This window comes from Trichomycterus rosablanca, chromosome 24 (genome assembly GCF_030014385.1).
Source record: "Trichomycterus rosablanca isolate fTriRos1 chromosome 24, fTriRos1.hap1, whole genome shotgun sequence".
NCBI lineage: Eukaryota > Metazoa > Chordata > Actinopteri > Siluriformes > Trichomycteridae > Trichomycterus > Trichomycterus rosablanca.
Window position 1 is genome coordinate 13,821,451 of NC_086011.1, and position 24,088 is coordinate 13,845,538.

At 44.2% G+C, this 24,088-nt stretch overlaps 1 protein-coding gene across 1 annotated transcript in view; it reads left to right on the top strand.

The window, feature by feature from the left end:
• Positions 1-24,088, top strand: part of fbln2 (fibulin 2) — a 98,639-nt gene that overhangs the window by 57,680 nt on the left and 16,871 nt on the right. The window contains exons 8-9 of the mRNA XM_062986762.1: positions 18,850-18,984; positions 23,286-23,426. Coding sequence (XP_062842832.1) covers positions 18,850-18,984; positions 23,286-23,426 — 276 coding nt within the window. The remainder of the gene's footprint in view (positions 1-18,849; positions 18,985-23,285; positions 23,427-24,088) is intronic.

Below are 24,088 nucleotides of genomic sequence, written 5' to 3' on the forward strand. Positions count from 1 at the left end.
CATGTGTTCCCCAGGTAAGCGACACACGCGCACCCGGCCATCCATAGGATGTAAAAGAAAACGTGATTCGTCAGACCAGGCCACCTTCTTTCATTGCTCTGTGGTTTAGTTCCGATGCTCACGTGCCCATTGTTGGCGCTTTCGGAGTTGGACAGGGGTCAGCATGGGCACCCTGACTGGTCTGCGGCTATGCAGCCCCGACACCTTTCTATCAGAACCAGCATTAACTTCTTCAGCAATTTGAGCTACAGTAGCTCGTCTGTTGGATCGGACCACAGGGGCCAGCCTTCGCTCCCCATGTGCATCAATGAGCCTCCCATGGTCCGCCCATGACCCTGTCGCCGGTTTACCACTGTTCCTTCCTTGGACCACTTTTGATAGATACTGACCACTGCAGACCTGGAACACCCAACAAGAGCTGCAGTTTTGGAGATGCTCTGACCCAGTCGATAGCTTTGTATGAATGCCCATGGTTTTGATATGGTATGCCATGTCTAACAAGCTAGCAGTGTGTTTATCTTACTGTTCTATTATGAATGGAACCAGTCAAAACTCCTACTATACTTTTGCTATTTGTATATGCAGTGTCAGTAAGTCTGTGTGCTTTAGGTGTTATGGATCTGGCAGAAAATGCTGCGTTCGTGTAAGGAACAACTGTAACGGTTGACGTTTTCCCTTTTGTTTTTCTCTCACTCTTATTTTTAAATCGTTTCCATATGTTCCAGTACGGGTGGGCCAAAAGCTTGATTTTGTCTGGGATAAAACAAACAGCAGGTTTACATATACTGACATTGCCAGCCAGATACTTTTCACACTGAAGAAAAAGGGAAATTGAGCTTTACCGCTTTACCTCTCTTGAACTTATTAGTTTCATACGATCTTGATATGAGTCTGAAAACATGGTTATTAGATCACTGGAGGAAACACAGTGAGCCAATCAACACTGAACTCATGAAACACTTTTATCCTCTCCTCTAAGGCATCTGTTTCTTCTTATGAGCTGTAATCACGTGGACCAAATATGTAATGGATCCAGAAAATTAGAAATTCATGCAATTTCACCACACTTAATTTGTTGACTGAAAGCACATTGAAAGCAAGTTCAACCCAGTAACTCGGTTATATGCTAATTTCAGCTTTTATTTTAAAGCACAAAAGGCTTTATAGACCAGTGAGCCAAGACCTTGAAGGTACTATTTATTTAATAAGTGTCTGTGTGTAAGTGCATGCATTGTGTATTGTTGGTCAAGGTACTTTAAATGGTATTCATGGTAGTATAGTATTTAATCATTTGTATTTATTAAATGAATAATGCATTCCATTAAAATACACTACCTTCTGGAGGCGATATATCTGTAACGGGTCAATCTAAGGTCCCCGCTTCTATTAACAGAGGGAAACACAGCCAGACATGTTAGTAGTTCCAGACAAACTGCCTTTCCAAAGGGACTCTTGCGCTTACCAAGGTTAGGCATCCTCTCAGCATGCAGTTGAGGAACAATGTTAAGAGGATTTCTAAGCTACAACTCTCTGTGGTTGTAGCAGCACAATCTATGGGTCCTTCCCTATGGGTCCTCTTTCTTTTGGGCACTCTTTGGAATGCATACAATTCTACTGGCCGAGCAATTTGCTTGCTGCTTCAGAAGGGCTTGGCAGAAGGCCCGTGCCACCCTCTGGACAACCTGGACAAGAAACAAGGTCCCAGATATTTGGAGCTATTATTAAGTCTCTTGAAAATGGATTCTGTTGCACACAGGTTACACCTTAATTGGTCTATGAGGATTAATTGGTATTAGAAGTAACCATACCCTCACCGGTTAGTTCAAGCTGGTTTAATCCTTTCTCTGGGCAATTGGCTTTTTTCTTTTTATCCCCTGCTTGCCAGCCACTGGTTGATCTTTTGGTTGGCGCTTCTGTTTGTTTGATCATGTTCTTTCTCTGTAATTGGGGCCTACATTATTTTGGTGGTGAGCCCTCTGATGTGGTTTTTACCACCACACACAAAACAATATCAGTAATTTGAGCGGGCATCTGACCAGTCCACCTTACTAAAGGTCGTGATTTTTTTGGCCACAAATAAAAAGGGTAATTCCAGCTATAACCAATGCAGAGCTTAAAAGCCAGATTTTTATCATAGTACAGTATTGTGTAAGTGCCAGAGGAGTGGGTAATGCATTCATGCTGAGGGGTAATTTTAGAGCAACGTATGCTGCCAATTAAATGACTTTTCAGGAATGTCCTTGGTTGTTTCAACAAGACAATGCCAAGCCACATTCTGCATGTTTTGCAACAGTTTGGCTCTGAGTGCGGGTGCTAGAAAATACTTCAAGACGAATGTCTTGTCATATATACATATACACTTGTACAGTACAATGAAATGCTTGTTCTGCATATCCCAACTTGTTTGGAAGCTGGGGTTAGAGTGAAGGGTCAGCCATTGTATGGCACCCCTGGATTAAGGGGTTAAGAGCCTTGCTCAAGGGCACAACATTGGCTGCATAGCAAAGGCTGGATTTGAACCGACAGTCTTCCAATTGATAGCTCAAAGCTTTACCCACTAGTATCCCTTAGTTATACTGTTTTCAATTGAATTGCTTCCAACAGTTTGTGAAAGCCTCTTTTCTGCTCTAGTATGACTATGTTGCTGTGCACAAAACAAGTTCCATAAAGACAGATGTGATGGGTTTGGAACTAAACCCCACTACTGGGATAAAGACGATGATAAATTGCCAGGCTGGAATTTTATGTTCAGTATCAGTTACTAGGTGGACACATTTCCACAGACAAACTCAAAATTTGTTGTGGCTAGTATATCTTATACTTTGCCCTTATACTTTTCACCATATAGTGTAATTCTTGCTCTCTTTAGAAGATACTAGCCAAAAGGTTCCTGTACAATATGTATTACTAGTCTAGAACAGTGGTCCCCAACCACCGGGCAGTGGACCAGTACTGGTCCGAGGGTCACAGAAAGAATAAATAAGAGATAATAAGAGATCGCTACATCAGCAATGAAAATACTGCTTCCATTTCCAACACACGGGTGTTTATTGTCTCATATCACCCCCAGGTGGAAGCAGCGTCTCGTTGCAGCGAAAAAAGCTCATTTGTGAGCAGTATAGTTATTCTATTTTAAATCCTCCCGCCCCCGCCGGTCCGTGAAATTATATTTTATATGAAACTGGTCCGTGGTGCAAAAAAGGTTAGGGATCGCTGGTCTAGAACGTACAGATTGCATTCCATCAACTGAAAAGAATCTGGTTTGATCTGCATTCAAGTCATAATTATAGACAAATATAGAAAATATCATAAGGTTATCACTGCGCTCTCGTGCAATCTGGTCAAACTATGAAGATCAGATTTGTTTTCTTGGTAACTTTTCTCACAAACTCACAGGCCAGGACTTGTTCTGCACCGAACCTATCAAAACTAACAACATGTGTGTTATGATGTGGGAGGAAGGACCCAAGGATGCGGAGGTTTTAACTTAAAAGGGTTTTATTTACAAAATCATAAACGTAATATACAATAAAATAAAGGAATAACAGTAACAAAAAACACTTCGGGGAATCCCGAAGGCAGCCGGTGACGCCAGACTGAAAGAAACAAGGGAAAAAACATAAAAGGGAAAAAGGGAAAGCGCGAGGCGCGAACCCTGGTCGCTCACCTCTAGGCTGGGAGCTTAAGCACGCTGCCACAGCAACGCTGAAAGCAAAACCGCTCCCAGCACTAAAGAGGCGAAGCGACCGGGTTCGCGAGGTGGGAAACCTCGCGCTGTTGGCCGAAGAAGGGGGGATGACACCGCCGGTAGATAAATGGCACGGCGCTCACCAGCAGTTAATGCTGGTCAGCGCCATGCCATCCACCGGGTGTGATTTACTTGCGGATTTATAAAGTTAAAAGCAAAGGCGCTGTCACCAGCCAGGGTGGCTGGGAAGTGGCCGTTTGCTCCTGCGCTCCAGAGGGCGGAACGTGACGCTGTCACCAGCGGTAGCTGGGAGGGGGTCACGTTCCTCTGGGCGCAGTCATGGGGTCTCTAGGTGGCGGCGGCACGGCGGCTCGACGGCTCGGCGGCAGCGGCCCGACAGCGACCTGAGAGCAACCACCAGGCGGCGGCGGCGGCACGACAGCTGCGGCACTCTGGCGGCAGCTTGGCGGCGGCGGCGGCGTGGTGGCGCCCACTAGCGGTGGCCCGGCGGCAGCGGCACGGCGGCGGCGGCACAGTGCGGCGGCACAACCTAAAGATAATAAAAAAAAACAATAAACATAAAAGGACACCGCAGTGTCAAACAAACTCAAAGAAAGAAAAAAGAATCAGCCAATATGAGCAGAAGGTGCGACGGCTACAGCTCTGCACCTATCCCTTAAATAAGGGAAGGCACAGGTGTAGCCACTTCGCCCTAACGAGCTGGCCAGGTATTTAAAGGCACAGCTCGTTTCTGCTCTGTAAGGCCTGTGGCATCAGGGAGAGATGGTACATTCCCCTGATGCCACAGAGCCTAACAGTACCCCCTTCTTAAGGAGACCTCTCCTGAGGTCTCCAGCCGGCGGTCCCGTCCCCACCAGTGGCTAAAAGCCACTGGGGGAGTGCCCCCCCAAAAAAATCTTTGGGAGAGGACGGGGTCCTCCGCTGGGTCCAGTAATGGTCGCACCTTACTGTTATGAGGTGGGAGGAAGGACCCAAGGATGCGGAGGTTTTAACTTAAAAGGGTTTTATTTATAAAATCATAAACATAATATACAATAAAATAAAGGAATAACAGTAACAAAAAACACTTCGGGGAATCCCGAAGGCAGCCGGTGACGCCAGACTGAAAGAAACAAGGGAAAAAACATAAAAGGGAAAAAGGGAAAGCGCGAGGCGCGAACCCTGGTCGCTCACCTCCAGGCTGGGAGCTTAAGCACGCTGCCACAGCAACGCTGAAAGCAAAACCGCTCCCAGCACTAAAGAGGCGAAGCGACCGGGTTCGCGAGGTGGGAAACCTCGCGCTGTTGGCCGAAGAAGGGGGGATGACACCGCCGGTAGATAAATGGCACGGCGCTCACCAGCAGTTAATGCTGGTCAGCGCCATGCCATCCACCGGGTGTGATTTACTTGCGGATTTATAAAGTTAAAAGCAAAGGCGCTGTCACCAGCCAGGGTGGCTGGGAAGTGGCCGTTTGCTCCTGCGCTCCAGAGGGCGGAACGTGACGCTGTCACCAGCGGTAGCTGGGAGGGGGTCACGTTCCTCTGGGCGCAGTCATGGGGTCTCTAGGTGGCGGCGGCACGGCGGCTCGACGGCTCGGCGGCAGCGGCCCGACAGCGACCTGAGAGCAACCACCAGGCGGCGGCGGCGGCACGACAGCTGCGGCACTCTGGCGGCAGCTTGGCGGCGGCGGCGGCGTGGTGGCGCCCACTAGCGGTGGCCCGGCGGCAGCGGCACGGCGGCGGCGGCACAGTGCGGCGGCACAACCTAAAGATAATAAAAAAAAACAATAAACATAAAAGGACACCGCAGTGTCAAACAAACTCAAAGAAAGAAAAAAGAATCAGCCAATATGAGCAGAAGGTGCGACGGCTACAGCTCTGCACCTATCCCTTAAATAAGGGAAGGCACAGGTGTAGCCACTTCGCCCTAACGAGCTGGCCAGGTATTTAAAGGCACAGCTCGTTTCTGCTCTGTAAGGCCTGTGGCATCAGGGAGAGATGGTACATTCCCCTGATGCCACAGAGCCTAACAATGTGTTTCCATTTCTGCACAAAAGTCACTGTATATTAACAAATTCATTCCTTGGCTGAGCTAACTAAGGGAACTCCCCGAAAAGTCTGTGACTCAAACGAGACACATGTAAATATTTAATTGTTTTTTTCAATTGCATTGGTTAATACTCTAATTAGTGCATGATTATGTATAAATACTTTAAGCAGAACTGATTCGATCTTTGACACAAGACAATCATTCTAAATTAATTACTTGGTGAACAATGAACTGTGTTCTGGAGCTTCTCAAATGAAAACAAATTGAGTCACGTATTGACTTGCGAACCGGAGTTTGTCCTTGTGATGAAATCCCTCTTCATCACTTAGGCTTCGAGTGTGCGATTCGAGTTGTGTTGCGCCCGACAAAGAAATAATGTTCACGGCCCTTAATCCTCGTCGCTTGCTCCTCGGTCGCGCCGACTCACGCTAACAGGCTCTCGCAGGCCCTCGGCTGGCCATGCAAATGCATTATTCATGACATGCACGCCCTTCCATGCATTTCAGATTGGCAGCGGTAGCTCATTATCTTAGCAGGGCCAGAATAAGAGGGAAAATATGCTGGGCAGGTTTCTGTGTGGAAGGACTGGGATGTTGAAAGGTAAGGAATTCTGTTGGTTCTCCATGTAGGGATGCAAGTGCTATTGATTTGGACAAACCATGGGTACATTTTGGGAAGGAGTAGGCTTTGGGGAAATAGACAGAAATCACATGGGTACATTTTGGGGATGGAGTCACATTTTCCTGTGTCTGTGTTGGCATCCTCTTGGTACTATGATTTTTGTCCATGTATTTGCGACATGCAGAAGACGAACTGATTATTCAGTTGATGAGTGAGTGAATGATGCCCAACAATTGATTGCCATCCTGTTTAGTTTGTCTCTCCTTGTGTCTGGGAATTCTCACTGTTATTTTGCCATATAGAGCAGCAGGAGGTATGGATTGAAGTATTATGCTCACCTGCCATGCCATTGGTCATTTTTAAATCAATAGCCTTCGTGCTTTATTAATTATCTGGCTTTGTAGAGAACGTCCACCTTTATTTTTTGTTAGTTGCCACTGGTTTTATGGAGTTTCCTGCCTGTGGTCTTATTACTTGAGAGCCTGTTAACTTGGCTTTTGTACTTTTCCTTTTATCTATTCTTCCTGTCTTCTTTTAAGTGGTTGTGCTTTTCACTGGGGGCTTAGAAAGAGCTAATGGCTATTTGTCATTCGACATTCACCGATAGCACCTTAGGCTTATGCCCCTGTGGGGTGAATGTCCTTCTTTTCTTTTGCCTCTCTGCTTTGGGCTGCAGGTTTTTTGGTTTAATTTTGGGTTTGTGGCTTCTTAGCCACCATGTTGTTCTACCTTGGTTAAATGTCCTTCAATTGGGTTCTTTACTCCTGGTCTCACAGGTACGGGCAGCTTCAGTAGTGAGGTGAAACCTGCCATTACATAGTCTGATAAGAATAAAGCAGTTACTAAGCACAAATGAATTAAACAGAGTCAATGTTAATGATTTGAAGCAGCCTTCAGTACCAAAATGCAAATAGTGCTCTCTGGTGGAGAAACTTTTGCCTGCTAACTGTAAGCAGGTCAATAAGCTAATATGCTTGCGGCCAAAATTTTTAATATGTAAATTCTGTGGGAAAAACAAATTACATTAGTGTATCGTAGTGGCTGGCAGGGAGTATTGGTTTTGCCCCAGGGTTCTAATGACCTAGGTTCGATACTGGTCATACTGGTTTCTACTTGTATCTATGTGGAATAAAACAGTCACCAATTGTCAGCCATGTATAAAGCTTAAGATCCTGTCCTAGGTTTAACCCCATTGACAACTCGACCCTTGTGATCCAAACGACTCCTTGGATGGCAGGGTTGGACAATGACTCTCAAATGAGGCTCACCTTGGCTCTTGTGATTTCAGCGACACACATGTTGGGTCAGCAACTTTGAGGTGACTCCTTGAAGTGACTACTCCAGGGGGGGTTAACTACTGTTGCGAGGTTAAATGTCTTCAAGAACCTAAAAAAGTCCAGTCGCATTCAACTCAAGCACTCAAGACATTTGCAAAATATCATTATTAAACACCTAGTTGTAGCCTAGTGGTTAAGATACTGGACCAGTGATCAGAGGGTCGCTGGTTCAAGCCCCACCACTGCCAGGTTGCTGCTGTTGGGCCCTTGAGCAAGGCCCTTAACCCTCAATTGCTCACACTATATACTGTAACTGTAATGTAAGTCGCTTTGGATAAAAGGCGTCTGCTAAATGCTGAAAATGTTAATGAAAATGTAAATTAGGATACTTTGGTGAAAAAGTTTGGGACGTCTAGAGAGAAAAAGACAATTGATTCAGAAAAATAGAGCTTGGTCTGCTTTGGTTTGTGCAATAAAAGCTTTAGGAGACTCTTTATGAGACTGTGCTAATAGAAAAGACATTGATTAAGAGCTGTTACCCCAGAGTTTCCTTATTTCTATGACTCATCTGTTAAAAAAAAAAAAAACAGGTCCCCAGACTCCTATAATCCTCCACCCATTGCCCTAGCAACCCAAGAAAATAAGACGTTTCCATCAAAAGCAAACAAAATTAATTTTACCCGCACGCGGCATTGCAATATGAACTTTGCTTAGGTCTCAGAAATGCAAAAAGCAGATGCTTATTAAAACGACCGAACAATTTCTGGCAGTCGGCTTTGATCTGCTTTAATCTAAAAGCTCTATGAGTGATGGCTTTGCTTGCTTAGAGGAAAATAATCAGCTAATTTACTTCTCAAGGTTGAACCCATTCGTGTTTCGGTCCAATAAAACAGAGCTGGGAGAGAGTATAATGAGCCCCAATAACTCTGCCCTTCTCATTTTCTTTAGCTCTGTCTCTCTCTCACACGTACACGCTCTTTCAGACATATGCTCACGCTAGGAAGATATTGCTCTATTATACAGTATTTCATGCGATATTATAGTGCCCTACAGCGAGATTTGTCCAGGAGGACTCGCCGTGTGAAGGAAAATAGGCTATTCTTACAGTCTGTTTCTTGTTAAGGTGTCTAGTCATATTCCCAAATCAAATCTTGAAGGTGCGTGGGGTCAAATTTTCCTACCAGTTACTAGCAGATATTTTTAATAATCATTAATCTCTACTTGGTGGGCAGTGCAGGTCATGTGTTCATTACTCAGTCATTTTCAATTACCCTGACCCTGGACAATAGGCTAACACAATCAGTTACTGAATTACTCACGTCTAGGAGCATAGTGTGTCTGGGTGGTGAGAAAAAATTTAAGTATGTGAAGTCAACCCTCATGGACCTTATAGAACATGTGTATAAACAGTTCTACAAGCTGTAGAGTTTAAGTTTAAGAGAGGCTTTATTGTCATTTCAGCTATATACAAGGCCAGTGTGCAACCCAGAACACAGACTGGGTCACAGCGTCTCCAAAACTGCAGCTCTTGTGGTCAGTATCTATCAAAAGTGGTCCAAAGAAGGAACAGTGGTAAACTGGCGACAGGGTCCAGGGCGACAGATGAGCCACTGTAGCTCAAATTGTTGAAGAAGTTAATGCTGGTTCTGATAGAAAGGTGTCAGAATACACAGAGCATCACAGTTTGTTGCGTATGAGGCTGCATAGCCGCAGACCAGTCAGGGTGCCCATGCTGACCCCTGTCCACCCCTGAAAGCGCCAATAATGAGCATGTGAGCATCGGAACTGGACCGCAGAGCGATGGAAGAAGGTGGCCTGGTCTAATAAATCACGGTGCGTGTGCATTGCTTACCTGGAGAACACACGGCACCAGGATGCACTATAGGAAGAAGGCAAGCCGGCGGAGGCAATTTGATGCTTTGAGCAATGTTCTGCTGGGAAACCCTAGGTCCTGCCATCCATGTAGATGTTACTTTGACACGTACCACCTACCTAAGCATTGTTGCAGACCATGTACACTCTTTCATAGAAATGCTATTCCCTTGAGTTTAAGGTGTTGACTTGGCCTGCAAATTCCCCAGATCTCAATCCGATCGAGCATCTGTGGGATGTGCTGGACAAACAAGTCCGATCCATGGAGGCCCCACCTCACAACTTAGAGGAGTTAAAGGATCTGCTGCTAACATCTTGGTGCTAGATACCACAGCACACCTTCAGCGGTCTAGTAGAGTCCTTGCCTTGATTGGTGTACAGTTAGCAGCGTAGAGTTGTTATAGCAGCAGAGATTAAGTAAGAGTACAGTATTGTGCAGAGACCCCCCGTCTCTCTCTCAGAACTTTTAGGAGCTCCTAACTGAGCTACTAAGCTAACTGTTCGCGTCACAAACACAATGTTCCCTACATAGTGCACTAGATTGTATATTAGAAAAGAATTTATGTTCCTTACTTAGTGCACTAGATAGTGTACTAGATAATAGACTTATGTTTCTTACATAATGCTTTAGGTAGCGTATTAGTTAACGGATTTAGGTTCCCTACATAGTGCACTAGATTGTATATCAGATAACGGATTTAGGTTCCCTACATAGTGCACTAGATAGTAGTTTAGATATGAATTTATGTTCCCTATGTAGTGCACTAGATAGTGAATTAGACAATTTGTTTATGTTCCCTACACAGTGCACTAGATTGTATATCAGATCACGGATTTAATATGCGTGCGCGTGTGTGTGTGCGCTCGTTCTAGATTCCGGGAGATTTTATCTGACTTGCGGGCATCAGGGAGCTGCTATGTATATGCGGGAGACTCCCGGAACTTCCGGGAGACTTGGGATGTCTGGGATAAACACCTCTATAAGTTAACAGGTGTTCATGGTGAGCTTCACAAAGCTGGAATGTATGACTGGTCCACCATTTAGGAACCTTTTATATCAAAGTTCAGCGTGCAAAAACACATAACTTGTATACAGAGCATAAAATCTGGACCTGCAGTAAAACGTTGTATAGCCTGAGGAGTCAGCGTCATCGTAAATCTTGCATCTGGACAGATTAATGTTCGGAGGGAGTAGAAGAACACGTGTAACCCACAGTTTCTGCTTCCCAGTCCTCACTACAGAGGGGCTAACTCGTGTAAATCAAGAATTCCAAATTCCAAGGATTTTTGCATAGTAATGTAAGAGGCAGGAAAGGCTTATGAGAACATTTTGCAGAACAAACTACACCCTATGATTCAAACACTCATGTTTGGTATGTTCTGAAATGCAGACTACTACTTGATTCCTAAAAGAACTAGAAGTATGACCCAACATTGCACCCTAGAACACACTAGAACATTTATATTTTGAACTTTGTAGTTCTACAATTACTGACTGTAGTCCATCTGTTTCTGTGCATGCTTTGTTAGCCTGCTTTCACCCTGTTCTTTAATGGTCAGGACTCTCCCAGGACCACTACAGAGCAGGTATGATTTGGGTGGTGGATCATTCTCAGCCCTGCAGTGACACTGACATGGTGGTGGTGTGTTAGTGTGTGTCAGCTGGTATGAGTGGATCAGACACAACAGCGCTGTCACTGCTGGATTGAGAATAGTCCACCAACCAAAAATATCCAGCCAACAGCGCCCCGTGGGCAGCATCCTATGACCACCGATGAAGGTCTAGAAGATGACCAACTCAAACAGCAGCAATAGATGAGCGATTGTCTCTGACTTTACTTCTACAAGGTGGACCAACTAGGTAGGAGTGGACATTTAGTGGACACGGTATTTAAAAACTCCAGCAGCGCTGCTGTGTCTGATCCACTCATACCAGCACAACACACACTAACACACCACCACCATGTCAGTATGTCAGTGTCACTGCAGTGCTGAGAATGATCCACCACCCAAATAATACCTACACTGTGGGGGTCCTGACCATTGAAGAACAACATGAAAGGGGGATAACAATGCATGCAGAGAAACAGATGGACTGACTACAGTCAGTAATTGTAGAACTACAAAGTGCTTCTATATGGTAAGTGGAGCTGAGAAAATTTATTAAAAGTATACAGTATATGCTTCATGGTCTTGGGATACTCTGAGTTTAAATCTCAGCTCTGCTACCGGTCAGCTGGGTGCCCCCTAGCAGGCGCCCAGCATGCCTGCAGCAGACAAAATTGGTCACTAGTCTGCTGGGTGGGAAAAGATCAGACTAAAAAAAAAGGGGTAGGGTCTTCGACGCTGTGTAAGTCCCTTGGTTTGTAGCCTGATGTGCCTGTACATAAGTCTAGGAACATGGAGATCAGTGTGTGACTCTTCATGCGAGAGACTGGCCTCACGCACGAATCTACCGAAGTATAGGACGATATAAAGGGGGAGGGAAATCCCTCACGTATCGGAGGGAGCGTACGTCAGGCATATATGCCCTCCTTGGACGCCATTGGGGTCTCAAGCAGTGGAAGACTGAACGGGGGGAAACGTAGCGCAGGTGCTAAACTGCAACGTATGGCAGCAAAGAATACAGACTGTTGAGCAGCTGAAGTGTTAAATCAAGCAAGAATGAGGAGGAACAAATCAGTTCCCAAATGATTCCAGAACATTACAACTGTGTTACATCATCTTTTACATCAGCTTTTAATAAACATGTTCCTGGCAAAAAATAAACATTAGAATATTTTGCACCCATCAGTTTGAATAAGCTTAAAGGTACAAAAGAACCGGCCAAGTTAAAACATGAATAGCTTATCTATGTATTATTATTAATTGGAAACAAACCTGCTTTTTATTGCTGTCTCTTTTTATGTTTGCTGTTTTTTTTTTCCCTCAACCGTCCCAACTTTTTTAAAAATGAGTGTATATTGTTACCTGGAAACACGTCTTAAGATGTACAACAGTACGGGGTCGTCGTCATCGCATTTTTCATTTCAAAATTCTCCACACATTCTCTATTGGGGACAGGTCAGGACTGCAGGCAGGCCAGTCCAGTACCCGTACCCTCTACTTTCCGCAGCCATGCCTTTGTAATGTGAGCAGCATGTGGTCTTGCATTGTCCCTGGAACAGATGACGTCTTGAAGGCAGCATGTGTTGCTCTAAGATCTCAATGTACCTTTCTGCATTAATGCTGCCATCACAGAAGTGTAAATGACCTTTGTCAAGAGCACCGACAGACCCTGGCTTTTGGACTTGTTACTGATAACAGTCTGGATGGTCCTTTTCATCTTTGGTCCAGAGCACACGATGTCCTTTTTCTCCAAAAAAGACCTGGAATGCTGATTCATCTGAGCACAATACACGTTTCCACTGTGTGATGGTCCATCCTAGATGCCTCTGAGCCCAGATAAGTCGATGCCACTTCTGGCTTCTTATTGCACAAAGTTTTAAGTGGCATTTGTGCATGTAACTCTGTATTGTAGTGCTTGATAAAGGTTTGCCAAAGTAATCCCTCACCCATGTGGTCATGTCAGCTATTGTTGAATGGCGGTCCTGGATGCAGTGCCGTCTGAGGGATGAAAGACCACGGGCGTTCAGCTTAAGCTTGCGCGCTTGACCTTGCTCACTGAAATTCCTCCCGATTCCTTGAATGGTTTAATTATATTATGGACTGTAGAGGGAGAAATATGCAAATCCCTTTCAATCTTTCTTTGAGGTACATTGTTTTTAAACATCAGAGATCCTCTGATCATATTTGCTCATCAAAGACTCAGCCTTTCCTGGATGCTGCTTTTGTACCAAACCATGACATTACCAACCCTAAATTGCCCCCATCCCAACTTTTTTTGAAATGTGTTGCAGGCCTGAAATGCAGGAATGAAGGTATATTAATAAATGAAATAAAGTTGAGCAGATAAAACATGAAATATATCAGGTTCAAACTATCTGCAATCAAATAAAAGTCAAAGTAAATGTAAGGAACACATATCTATTATTGTCATATTTTTTAACACAGACTGTGTATTCTTGGTCCAACTTTAGTCCCAATATTCTATGCAATGGGAGTCTGCTTTGTTTTTGTTTGTAAAACCGTGGTGGATGGTAGCCATGGATGCTCAAACTGGCACAAACAAAGCCCCAATCTCTCCCTCTCACACACACCGTATGTGAAACCCCAGCAGTCATGTTTGGTGACCTTTCCGTAATGACTCCATGGCAGGAGATTTGAGCTGAGCAGCTGCACCGTCGTCCTCTGCTGTGCTTCACTGAAATCTTCATTTTATAAATTGATGTTTTTCGCACCAGTATTTACCCATTGTTGTCGTGCACTGGTGAGGCGTCTCATGATTTTCGCCCCGCTGCACTCAGAACTCGGAGATGAACCCTGTCGGCAAGTTCCAATCTTCTTTCCACGCATAACACATAACATAATTATTTTTCCTGGCAATAATGACAGTGCGTCCTCCTATTTGGCTTAGCGAGCAGTCATTGTTCAAGTAATTACCTCCTTTTTGTCTATTATGAGTTTTACTGCCTCATGCTGTTTTCTAAACCGTCTTTTTTAATCATTTATTAGCAGCAACGTCCAGTCATTGTCCATACAAAATCCCCCCAAGCTGATATCTCCTGCCAACGTTATCCCCCAGCCACCAGCACTCCTCACAGGCTCGGAGGTCTGTGTCTGTTCGCCCATTTTGGGGTTTTGCCCAATTCATTTGCTTGCATCTGCAGCTCCACTCATGATGATGATTCTGCAGTGTGTCAAACTCTCAGCAGGCCTTCTACAGCCGAGTTATTTTATGCCTCTAACTCGGGGACTGAGTGAGGCTGGATAGTTTAATGGTACATCAGTTGGTGTTTGTAGTTCCCAGATTATTCCAGAACGTTATTAAAAGGAAAGATGATGTAACACAGCTGTAAACATGGGCCAAAAGGCAATGTAGAATTTTTTGCATCCTTCAAAATGAATAAGCTCATATATACAGTGCCTTGCAAAAGTATTCAGCCCCCTTGAACTTTTCAACCTTTTGCCACATTTCAGGCTTCAAACATAATGATATGAAATTGTAATTTTTTGTGAAGAATCAACAACAAGTGGGACACAATCGTGAAGTAGAACGAAATTTATTGGATATTTTAAACTTTTTTTAGAAATAAAAAACTAAAAAGTGGGGCGTGCAATATTATTCAGCCCCTTTACTTTCAGTGCAGCAAACTCACTCCAGAAGTTCAGTGAGGATCTCTGAATGATCCAATGTTGACCTAAATGACTGATGGTGATAAATAGAATCCACCTGTGTGTAATCAAGTCTCCGTATAAATGCACCTGCTCTGTGACAGTCTCAGAGTTCTGTTTAAAGCGCAGAGAGCATCATGAAGACCAAGGAACACACCAGGCAGGTCCGAGATACTGTTGTGGAGAAGTTTAAAGCCGGATTTGGATACAAAAAGATTTCCCAAGCTTTAAACATCTCAAGGAGCACTGTGCAAGCGATCATATTGAAATGGAAGGAGTATCAGACCACTGCAAATCTACCAAGACCCGGCCGTCCCTCTAAACTTTCAGCTCAAACAAGGAGAAGACTGATCAGAGATGCAGCCAAGAGGCCCATGATCACTCTGAATGAACTGCAGAGATCTACAGCTGAGGTGGGAGACTCTGTCCATAGGACACAATCAGTCGTACACTGCACAAATCTGGCCTTTATGGAAGAGTGGCAAGAAGAAAGCCATTTCTCAAAGATATCTATAAAAAGTCACCTGGGAGACACACCAAACATGTGGAAGAAGGTGCTCTGGTCAGATGAAACCAAAATCGAACTTTTTGGCCACAATGCAAAACGTTATGTTTGGCGTAAAAGCAACACAGCTCATCACCCTGAACACACCATCCCCACTGTCAAACATGGTGGTGGCAGCATCATGGTTTGGGCCTGCTTTTCTTCAGCAGGGACAGGGAAGATGGTTAAAATTGATGGGAAGATGGATGGAGCCAAATACAGGACCATTCTGGAAGAAAACCTGTTGCAGTCTGCAAAAGACCTGAGACTGGGACGGAGATTTATCTTCCAACAAGACAATGATCCAAAACATAAAGCAAAATCTACAATGGAATGGTTCACAAATAAACGTATCCAGGTGTTAGAATGGCCAAGTCAAAGTCCAGACCTGAATCCCATCGAGAATCTGTGGAAAGAGCTGAAAACTGCTGTTCACAAACGCTCTCCATCCAACCTCACTGAGCTCGAGCTGTTTTGCAAGGAAGAATGGGCAAAAATGTCTGTCTCTCGATGTGCAAAACTGATAAGAGACATACCCCAAGCGACTTGCAGCTGTAATCGCAGCAAAAGGTGGCGCTACAAAGTATTAACGCAAGGGGGCTGAATAATATTGCACGCCCCACTTTTCAGTTTTTTATTTCTAAAAAAAGTTTAAAATATCCAATAAATTTCGTTCCACTTCACGATTGTGTCCCACTTGTTGTTGATTCTTCACAAAAAATTACAATTTCATATCGTTATGTTTAAAGCCTGAAATGTGGCAAAAGGTTGAAAAGTTCAAGGGGGCTGAATACTTTTGCAAGGCACTGTACAACCCCAGTGTTCCTTACATTTACTTAAGACTTTTATTTGATTGCAGACAGTTTGAACTCAAGATATTTCATGTTTTATTTGCTCAACTTCATTTCATTTGTTGATATACCTCCATTCCTGCATTTTAGGCCTGCAACACATTCCAAAGAAATGTTAGGACATATTTATATAGGGCATATTTCACCCTCTACAGTGCATAATATCATTAAACAATGCAAGGGATGAGGAGGAATTTCAGTGCATAAAGGCCAAGGGCGCAAGCTTAAACTGAACGCCAGTGATCTTCCATCCCTCAGACGGCACTGCATCAAGAACCGTCACTCAACAATATGATATAACCACATGGGTCAGGGATTACTTTGGCAAATCCGCTTAAAACTTTACTGTTCAAAAAAGAAGCCTTATGTTAACCATGTCCAGAAGCGACGTCGACTTCTCTGGGCTCGGAGGCATCTAGGATGGACCATCACACAGTAGAAACGTGTATTGTGGTCAGATGAATCAATCAAAAATGGACACCGTGTGCTCTGGACCAAGGTCGAAAAGGACCATCCAGACTGTTATCAAGTCCAAAAGCCAGGGTATGTCATGGTATGGGGTTGTGTCAGTGCTTTTGGCAACGGTCATTTACACTTGATGGCGGCATTAATGCAGAAAAGTACATTGAGATCTTAGAGCAACACGTGCTGCCTTCAAGACGTCGTCTTTTCCAGGGACGTCCATGCATTTTTCAGCAAGACAATGTATAACCACATGCTGCACACATTACAAAGTCACGGCTGCGGAAGAAGAGGGTACGGGTACTGGACTGACCTGTCTGCAGTCCTGACCTGTCCCCAATAGAGAATGTGTGGAGAATTTTGAAACGGAAAATGTGACAACGACGACCCCGTACTGTTGCACATGTTAAGACGTGTTTGCAGGAAGAATGGGACAAAATAAAAGCTGAAACACTAAATCACTTGGTATCCTCTGTGCTAAAACGTCTTTTAAGTGTGGTGAAAAGGAACGGCAACATTACAAAGTGGTAAATGCTTTACTGTCCCAACTTTTTTTGGAATGTGTTGCAGGCCTGAAATGCAGGAATGGATGTTTAAGTAAATGTAAGAAACATCTTCCATGCTTTTTCTGATTTGGGGTTGTACAACAGAACCCAGTAAAACTGGGTACAGTGAGAGAGCCTTACAATTGATATTCCAAAGCTCTACCCACTAGGCTGTCATGCAGCACTTGAGCAAGGCCATAACCCTGTCTGCTCCAGGGTTGCTGTACAATGGCTGACCCTGCGCTCTGACCCCAGCTTCCAAACAAGCTGGAATATGTGAAGAAAGTCTTTTGTTGCACTGTACACTTGTATATGTATAAATGACAAATAAAGGCATTCTATTATATTCTATGTATTATCCCTAATCTGAAACAAATCTGCAGTTCATTGTTTACCCCTTATGTTTCCCCAGATTGGAAAATCTTACAGTTTCCAATCATGTTTTTGGAAGCAGACTTTGTTTTGTTACATTTGAGATGGGAGTGGCTTTAAGATGGGTGTGGATTCTAGGAGTTTTGGGGGATTGTAAGAGTCATGCGTTGGCCTCTGTTTCAGGGACCAAGTAAGGCTGGATAGTTTAAAGGTGCATCACTTGGTGTTCTCAGTTCCAAATTATTCCAGAACATTGTTAAGATGATGTAACAAAGTCGAAACATGTTCCTGCTAAAAGAAAATGTAGAATTCTTTGCACCCATCAAACAGAATGAGCTCATATGTTCTTCAATGGTCAGGACCCCCACAGAGCAGGTATTATTTAGGCGGTGGATCATTCTCAGCACTGCAGTGACACTGACATGGTGGTGGTGTGTTAGTGTGTGTTGTGCTGGTATGAGTGGATCAGACACAGCAGTGCTGCTGGAGTTTTTAAATACCGTGTCCACTCACTATCCACTCTATTAGACACCCCTACCTACAGTAGTTGGTCCACCTTGTAGATGTAAAGTCAGAGACGATCGCTCATCTATTGCTGCTGTTTGAGTCGGTCATCTTCTAGACCTTCATCAGTGGTCACAGGGCGCTGCCCACGGGGCACTGTTGGCTGGATTTTTTTTGGTTGGTGGACTCTTCTCAGTCCAGCAGTGACAGTGAGGTGTTTAAAAACTCCAGCAGCGCTGCTGGGTCTGATCCACTCATACCAGCACAACACACACTAACACACCACCACCATGTCAGTGTCAATGCAGTGCTGAGAATGATCCACCACCTAAATAATACCTGCTCTGTAGTGGTCCTGTGGGGGTCCTGACCATTGAAGAACAGGGTGAAAGCAGGCAAAAAAAGTATGTAGACAAACAAATGGACTACAGTCAGTAGTTGTAGAACTATAAAGTGCTTCTATATGGTAAGTGGAGCTGATAAAATGGACAGTGAGTGTAGTAACAAGGAGGTGGTTTTAATGTTACGGTTGATCGGTATGGGTTTTTATATATATAATCCAATTTTTGGAAGCAGTGTTTTACTTACGATGTTAGTACAGAGATGCCAGCCATTCAAGATGGGAGTCTGCCTTGTTTGTGTTTGTAGGGCTTAAAGATGGTGTGAATACTACTGGTTTTGAAGGATTTGGGTGTGATACCACCTTCATGGTTAAATACAATGTGGTTAATCTGCCTTTGTCTCATGTACACCATATTAAATAATCTGTGCTTTCTTGGCCCTCTTTAGATATGAACGAGTGTCTGACAAACACACACACCTGCCTGCCTAATGAGCGCTGTGTGAACACGGTGGGAGCTTTCGGGTGTGAGAAGCAGATTTCCTGTCAGAATGGCTACCAACTGAGGAATGAAGTGTGTGAAGGTAGGTGTTACCCTCCTTTTGATTTCATTCTTCTTCTTTATCACTTTAAAGCATACGGTATACATTGAATGTTTACATACACTTGTTAAGAACATGTACACTAAAAGTCCTACAGTGCATCCTGGTGCCAGACATCATAGCCTTCAGACACTTTGGCATCTCTAAATCTTGGCCACCCAACAACATGTCAGCAGCTAATGCCTTGTCCCTCCTTGGACCTCTGTCAGTGGGTACTTGCCAGAGCTTCCCATTACTATCCCTTGCTGTTCAAACCACCCATTAAAAGACCATTATTATGGGAAGTCCTGACCATGAGCTTTTTAGACACCACATTTCAAACCACCTACCACCCCCCACCCCCCCCCCCCCCATTTGCAGGTAAAACAGTCAGTGCATATTTAATCAAATAGCAATTGATGTTCCATGGTATTATTTGTTATTAATAGGTGGTTTAATAAGGGCCAAATTATTATTGCTGGACAACTAGGTTGAAGTATCTCCAGAACAGCAAGGGATGGTCATAGACAGTTGTGGTGAGTACCATCATAGTGTCTGAAGGCTATGGCGTCATGTGAGCTCTTGTCTACCTACAATGGACACTGTACATTTAAGCAATGTGGACATACACATTGATCAGCATTAAACCACCTCCTTGTTTCCTTCTCCACTTACCATATAGGAGCACTTTGCAGTTCTACAATCACAGACTGTCGTCCATCTATTTCTCTACATACTTTGTTAGCCCCCTTTCATGCTGTTCTTTAATAATCAGGACCACCACATGACCACCACAGAGCAGGTATTATTTAGGTGGTGAATCATTCTCAGCACTGCACTGGCTGCACTGACACTGACATGGTGGTGTGTTAGTGTGCGTTGTGCTGGTATGAGTGGATCAGATACAGCAATGCTGCTGGAGTTTTTAAATACAGTGTCTACTCACTGTCCACTCTATTACACACTCCTACCTAGTTGGTCCACCTTGTAGATGTAAAGTCAGAGATGATCGCTCATCTATTGCTGCTGTTTGAGTTGGTCGGTTTGTGGACAATTCTCAGTCCAGCAGTGACAGTGAGGTGTTTAAAAACTCCATCAGTGCTGCTGTGTCTTATCCACCCATACCAGCAGAACACACACTAACACACCACCACCATGTCAGTGTCACTGCAGTGCTGAGAGTGATCCAACACCTAAATAGTACCTACTCTGTAGTGGTCTTGGGAGAGTCCTGACCGTTGAAGAACAGATGGACTACATTCAGTAATTGTAGAACTACAGTACAAAGTGCTTCTATATGGTAAGTGGAGCTGATAAAATGGACAGTGAGTGTAGAAACAAGGAGGTGGTTTTAATGTTATGGCTGATCAGTGTAATTAAAAAAAAAAAAAAAAATAGTATACCACCATTAGGATTGGGACTAGTATTCCAAAAAGGTGTCCCCACTTCATGCATTACTATTATTTTATCCACCACCCTTTTTAACATCATCAGAGAAACCGCCTTATATAAGCCTCAGTTTTATGTGTATGAATTTTCTGTTTCTTATGCCAGTGTTTACCCACTGTCGTGCCAACTGCTGTGGAGCCTTATGCTTCTCTCTTTACAGCACTTATTTATTTACCCACTGTAATAAGCATATGCAGTTCCAATGAAAATCATATGCAATTTTCTGCACACCATGCCCTCAGGAGTAGCACACAGGCCAAATGATTTTGTTTTCAATGCATATGATCTCTGTATTAGCTGTACATTCTGAAGTAGCAGAACGCCTGTTTTTGTACTCTCAGTGAACCAGGCATAACATTATGACTACTGACAGGTGAAGTGAATTACACTGATTATCTCCATCACGGCACCTGTTAGTGGGTGGGATATATTACACAGCAAGTGAACATTTTACCTCAAAGTTGATGTGTTAGAAGCAGAAAAAATGGGCGAGCGTGAGGATTTGAGAGAGTTTGACAAGGGCCAAATTGTGATGGCTAGACGACTAGGTCAGAGCATCTTCAAAACTGCAGCTCTTGTGGGGTGTTCCCGATCTGCAGTGGTCAGTATCTATCAAAAGTGGTCCAAGGAAGAAACAGTGGTAAACCAGCGACTGGGTCATTGATGCACATGGGGAGCGAAGGCAACCAGTATCTTGTTGATTGAGAGGGTCACAGACTGGAAGAATGATCCTTGGTTCCAGCCTGGCTCTTTCTGAACCCAGATCTCATCCAGAAGTTCTTCCACAATCAAGCAGCAGACCTTGAAACATCAGGAGTTGTTCTTGGGATGGGGGAGTTAAACTGTTACAGTTGAGTTACTTTTGTCCATTTCATCTTTATGGAGGGGGGCACGAAGAGGGCATATGCCAAGCAATGGCACTCTAAAGAAAGTATTTGTCCCTACATCTGTCAGGGGTGATATCCTGCAATGGGGGCACTCCTCCCCCTTCATGGGCCACCTCACAACCAACAGAACAGATTATTCTGGTGGCCCTTGGCAAACAGGGACGTACAGGAGTACATTGGGCTTGCCAGGTGTGCACCCAAAACAAGAAACCTCGAACTTGGTCTGTGGGCCTTCTGCACCCCCCATCTGGTCCTATCCTTGGTTTTACTTCTCCCTTGACTTTTTAAGGGGGTTGCCACCCACCAGAGGCAACAAACGCCAGCAAATTCAAGGGCAGCAACCAGTATCTTGTTGATTGGGAGGGTCACAGACTAGAAGAATGATCTTTGGTTCCAGCCTGGCTCATTCTGAACCCAGATCTCATCCCGAAGTTCTTCTGCAATCAAGCAGCAGGCCTTGAAACATCAGGAGCTGTTCTTAGGGATTGGGGGGGATCTCTAACAGTTAACTTGTACATTTCATCTTGTGGCAGGAAGCATAGATCGACCTGTCGTAATCCAAAACAGACTACAAATCTGAGGAGCTTTAGCGCTAATGAGAGCTAATGCGCCTTATCTGAATGTAGAGCTATTTAAGGAAACCCCAGAGATCAGCGTGGCGCTGAGTCATTAAATTAATTTCATCCGGTAAGGTAGTCGTCTGGTGTGAATACTCACTTGTTTCACTGTATCATCAGCGTATATTGGTTTTTTGAACCGACTCCCAACCACTCCTGTTGCCTTCTGCCTTTTTTACTTTAGTGTTGGGAGAAAACCAGGGCCGGGACTGGGTGTCACTTGGTGGAACGAGTAGCTATCTGGTGGGCCATGGTCGCAGTTCCATCTAGCTCTTTCTCCCATTAGGTGTAGTGTCGCAAGAGTGTGAGTCAAAGACAAAATCGACTCCTTGAGTCTTTTCAGGCTGCCATTTAGTAAAGGCTGTAGAGTGATAGTATCAAAGCACCATTGCTCAAATCTTGCTCAGGGCAATGCCTCCCCGTTTTGATTTTGGGTTTAAAATCGACCTGGTGGTGAGTCCACCTTTGCCTGATTTTCTTACCACCCCAGTGACTCCAATTACGAGTCAGTTACATGACCTGAGATGCCTGTTTATGCAAAGAATCCCAAATTTGTTTAAAATTTCTCCTCAATCTGGTCAGCAACTACAGGCATTTTTATGAAATCAATGTGTTTAATATGATATGAAACGGACAAATACAAAATGTGTTTCTCTAATAGTTGGGACGAAGATCAGACAGCATTTATTACTAATTAATGTACAGTATATTCTTGAGGAAAAAGGTTTTCTTTGATTAGCGTCCAAATTTGGATGTCGAATAAAGCAATATGTGTAGACTGATCATTAAGATCATATTTGGCAAAGACAGGAAACATGGAAGTGAGCTAATGAGGTGCTCAAAAGGGAGGCTGAGAATTTTCAGCACTGCCCAACAAAAGTCTCCAATTAAAATCCAATTTTTACAGGAGTTAATCCTCATCTTGAGAAGGTAAGCAGACGTGGCACAGCTGTGGTGCACCCATGCTAGTCTTGTGAAGTCGACTTAAATATTATCATACTTCTTTTCCACAACCCGAATGAGTATACAGGGAGCTGGAAGGCGGAGTGCTGGGGCTGGATGTGATCTAAAAGGGTTGCTTCTTCTTCAGCCTTAAACCACAGTGCCACCTAATGTTCATTGCTGGTGTATTCAAATAAAACCTGTTCTTTATTTCTTTATTTAGTCCAACAGTGAAGTGTACCGTACCAGTCTCCATCAGGCAAATCATCAGTCACGTCCTGATTCCATCAGCTATTAATGTCAGAGTCTAGACAAATCAGTTTAGCTTAATGATGACGCCTGACTGTGAGGTTTTAGAACCTGTAGGCCGTCCGGCTGCTTTAACACCTGGTCTGATTCGTCTCCGCAGACATTGATGAGTGTGTGATGAAGAGCCATAACTGTGGGTCAGGATTTCAGTGCCAGAACACGCTTGGCTCGTTCCACTGCAGCCCAAAGCAGCAGCGCTGTCTCACCGGTTTCTCTCAGGACCCTCACGGCAACTGCATCGGTAAGAAAGTGAAAGAATGAGTGTTAAGTAGGGGTCACAAACACGGTGCCCGCGGGCACCTAGTCGCCCAAAGGGACCGTGTGATTTGCCCGCAGGGCATGTTCTAAAAATAGCACTAGTGACTATAGAGCTCCGTTTAAAAATTGTATTTGTGTTGCTGTTTCTGATCTTGTCTGGGCTCAAAGTTCTATATTGTGCGTAACGTCCAGCAATAATGGGGACTGAGATGTGTTCTTTTTTATAAAGAATAAGACAATCTTTTCAGTTGGAATTTGATAATAGCAAACACTGTTTTCACTAGAAGAATGGTCCCGATGAAGACGACATGGTCATGGGCGGCCAAGGCTCATTGATGCACATGGGGAGCGAAGGCTGGCCCGTGTGGTACGATCCAACAGATGAGCTACTGTAGCTCAAATTGCTGAAGATGTTAATGCTGGTTCAGATAGAAAGGTGTCAGAATACACAGTGCATCACAGTTTGTTGCTTATGGGGCTGTATAGCTGCAGAAAGCTCCAGAAATGGGCACGTGAGCATTGGAACTGAACCATGGAGCAATGGAAGAAGGTGGCCTGGTCTGATGAATCACGTTTTCTTTTACATCACGTGGATGGCCGGGTGTGTGTGTGTCGCTTACCTGGGAAACACATGGCATCAGGATG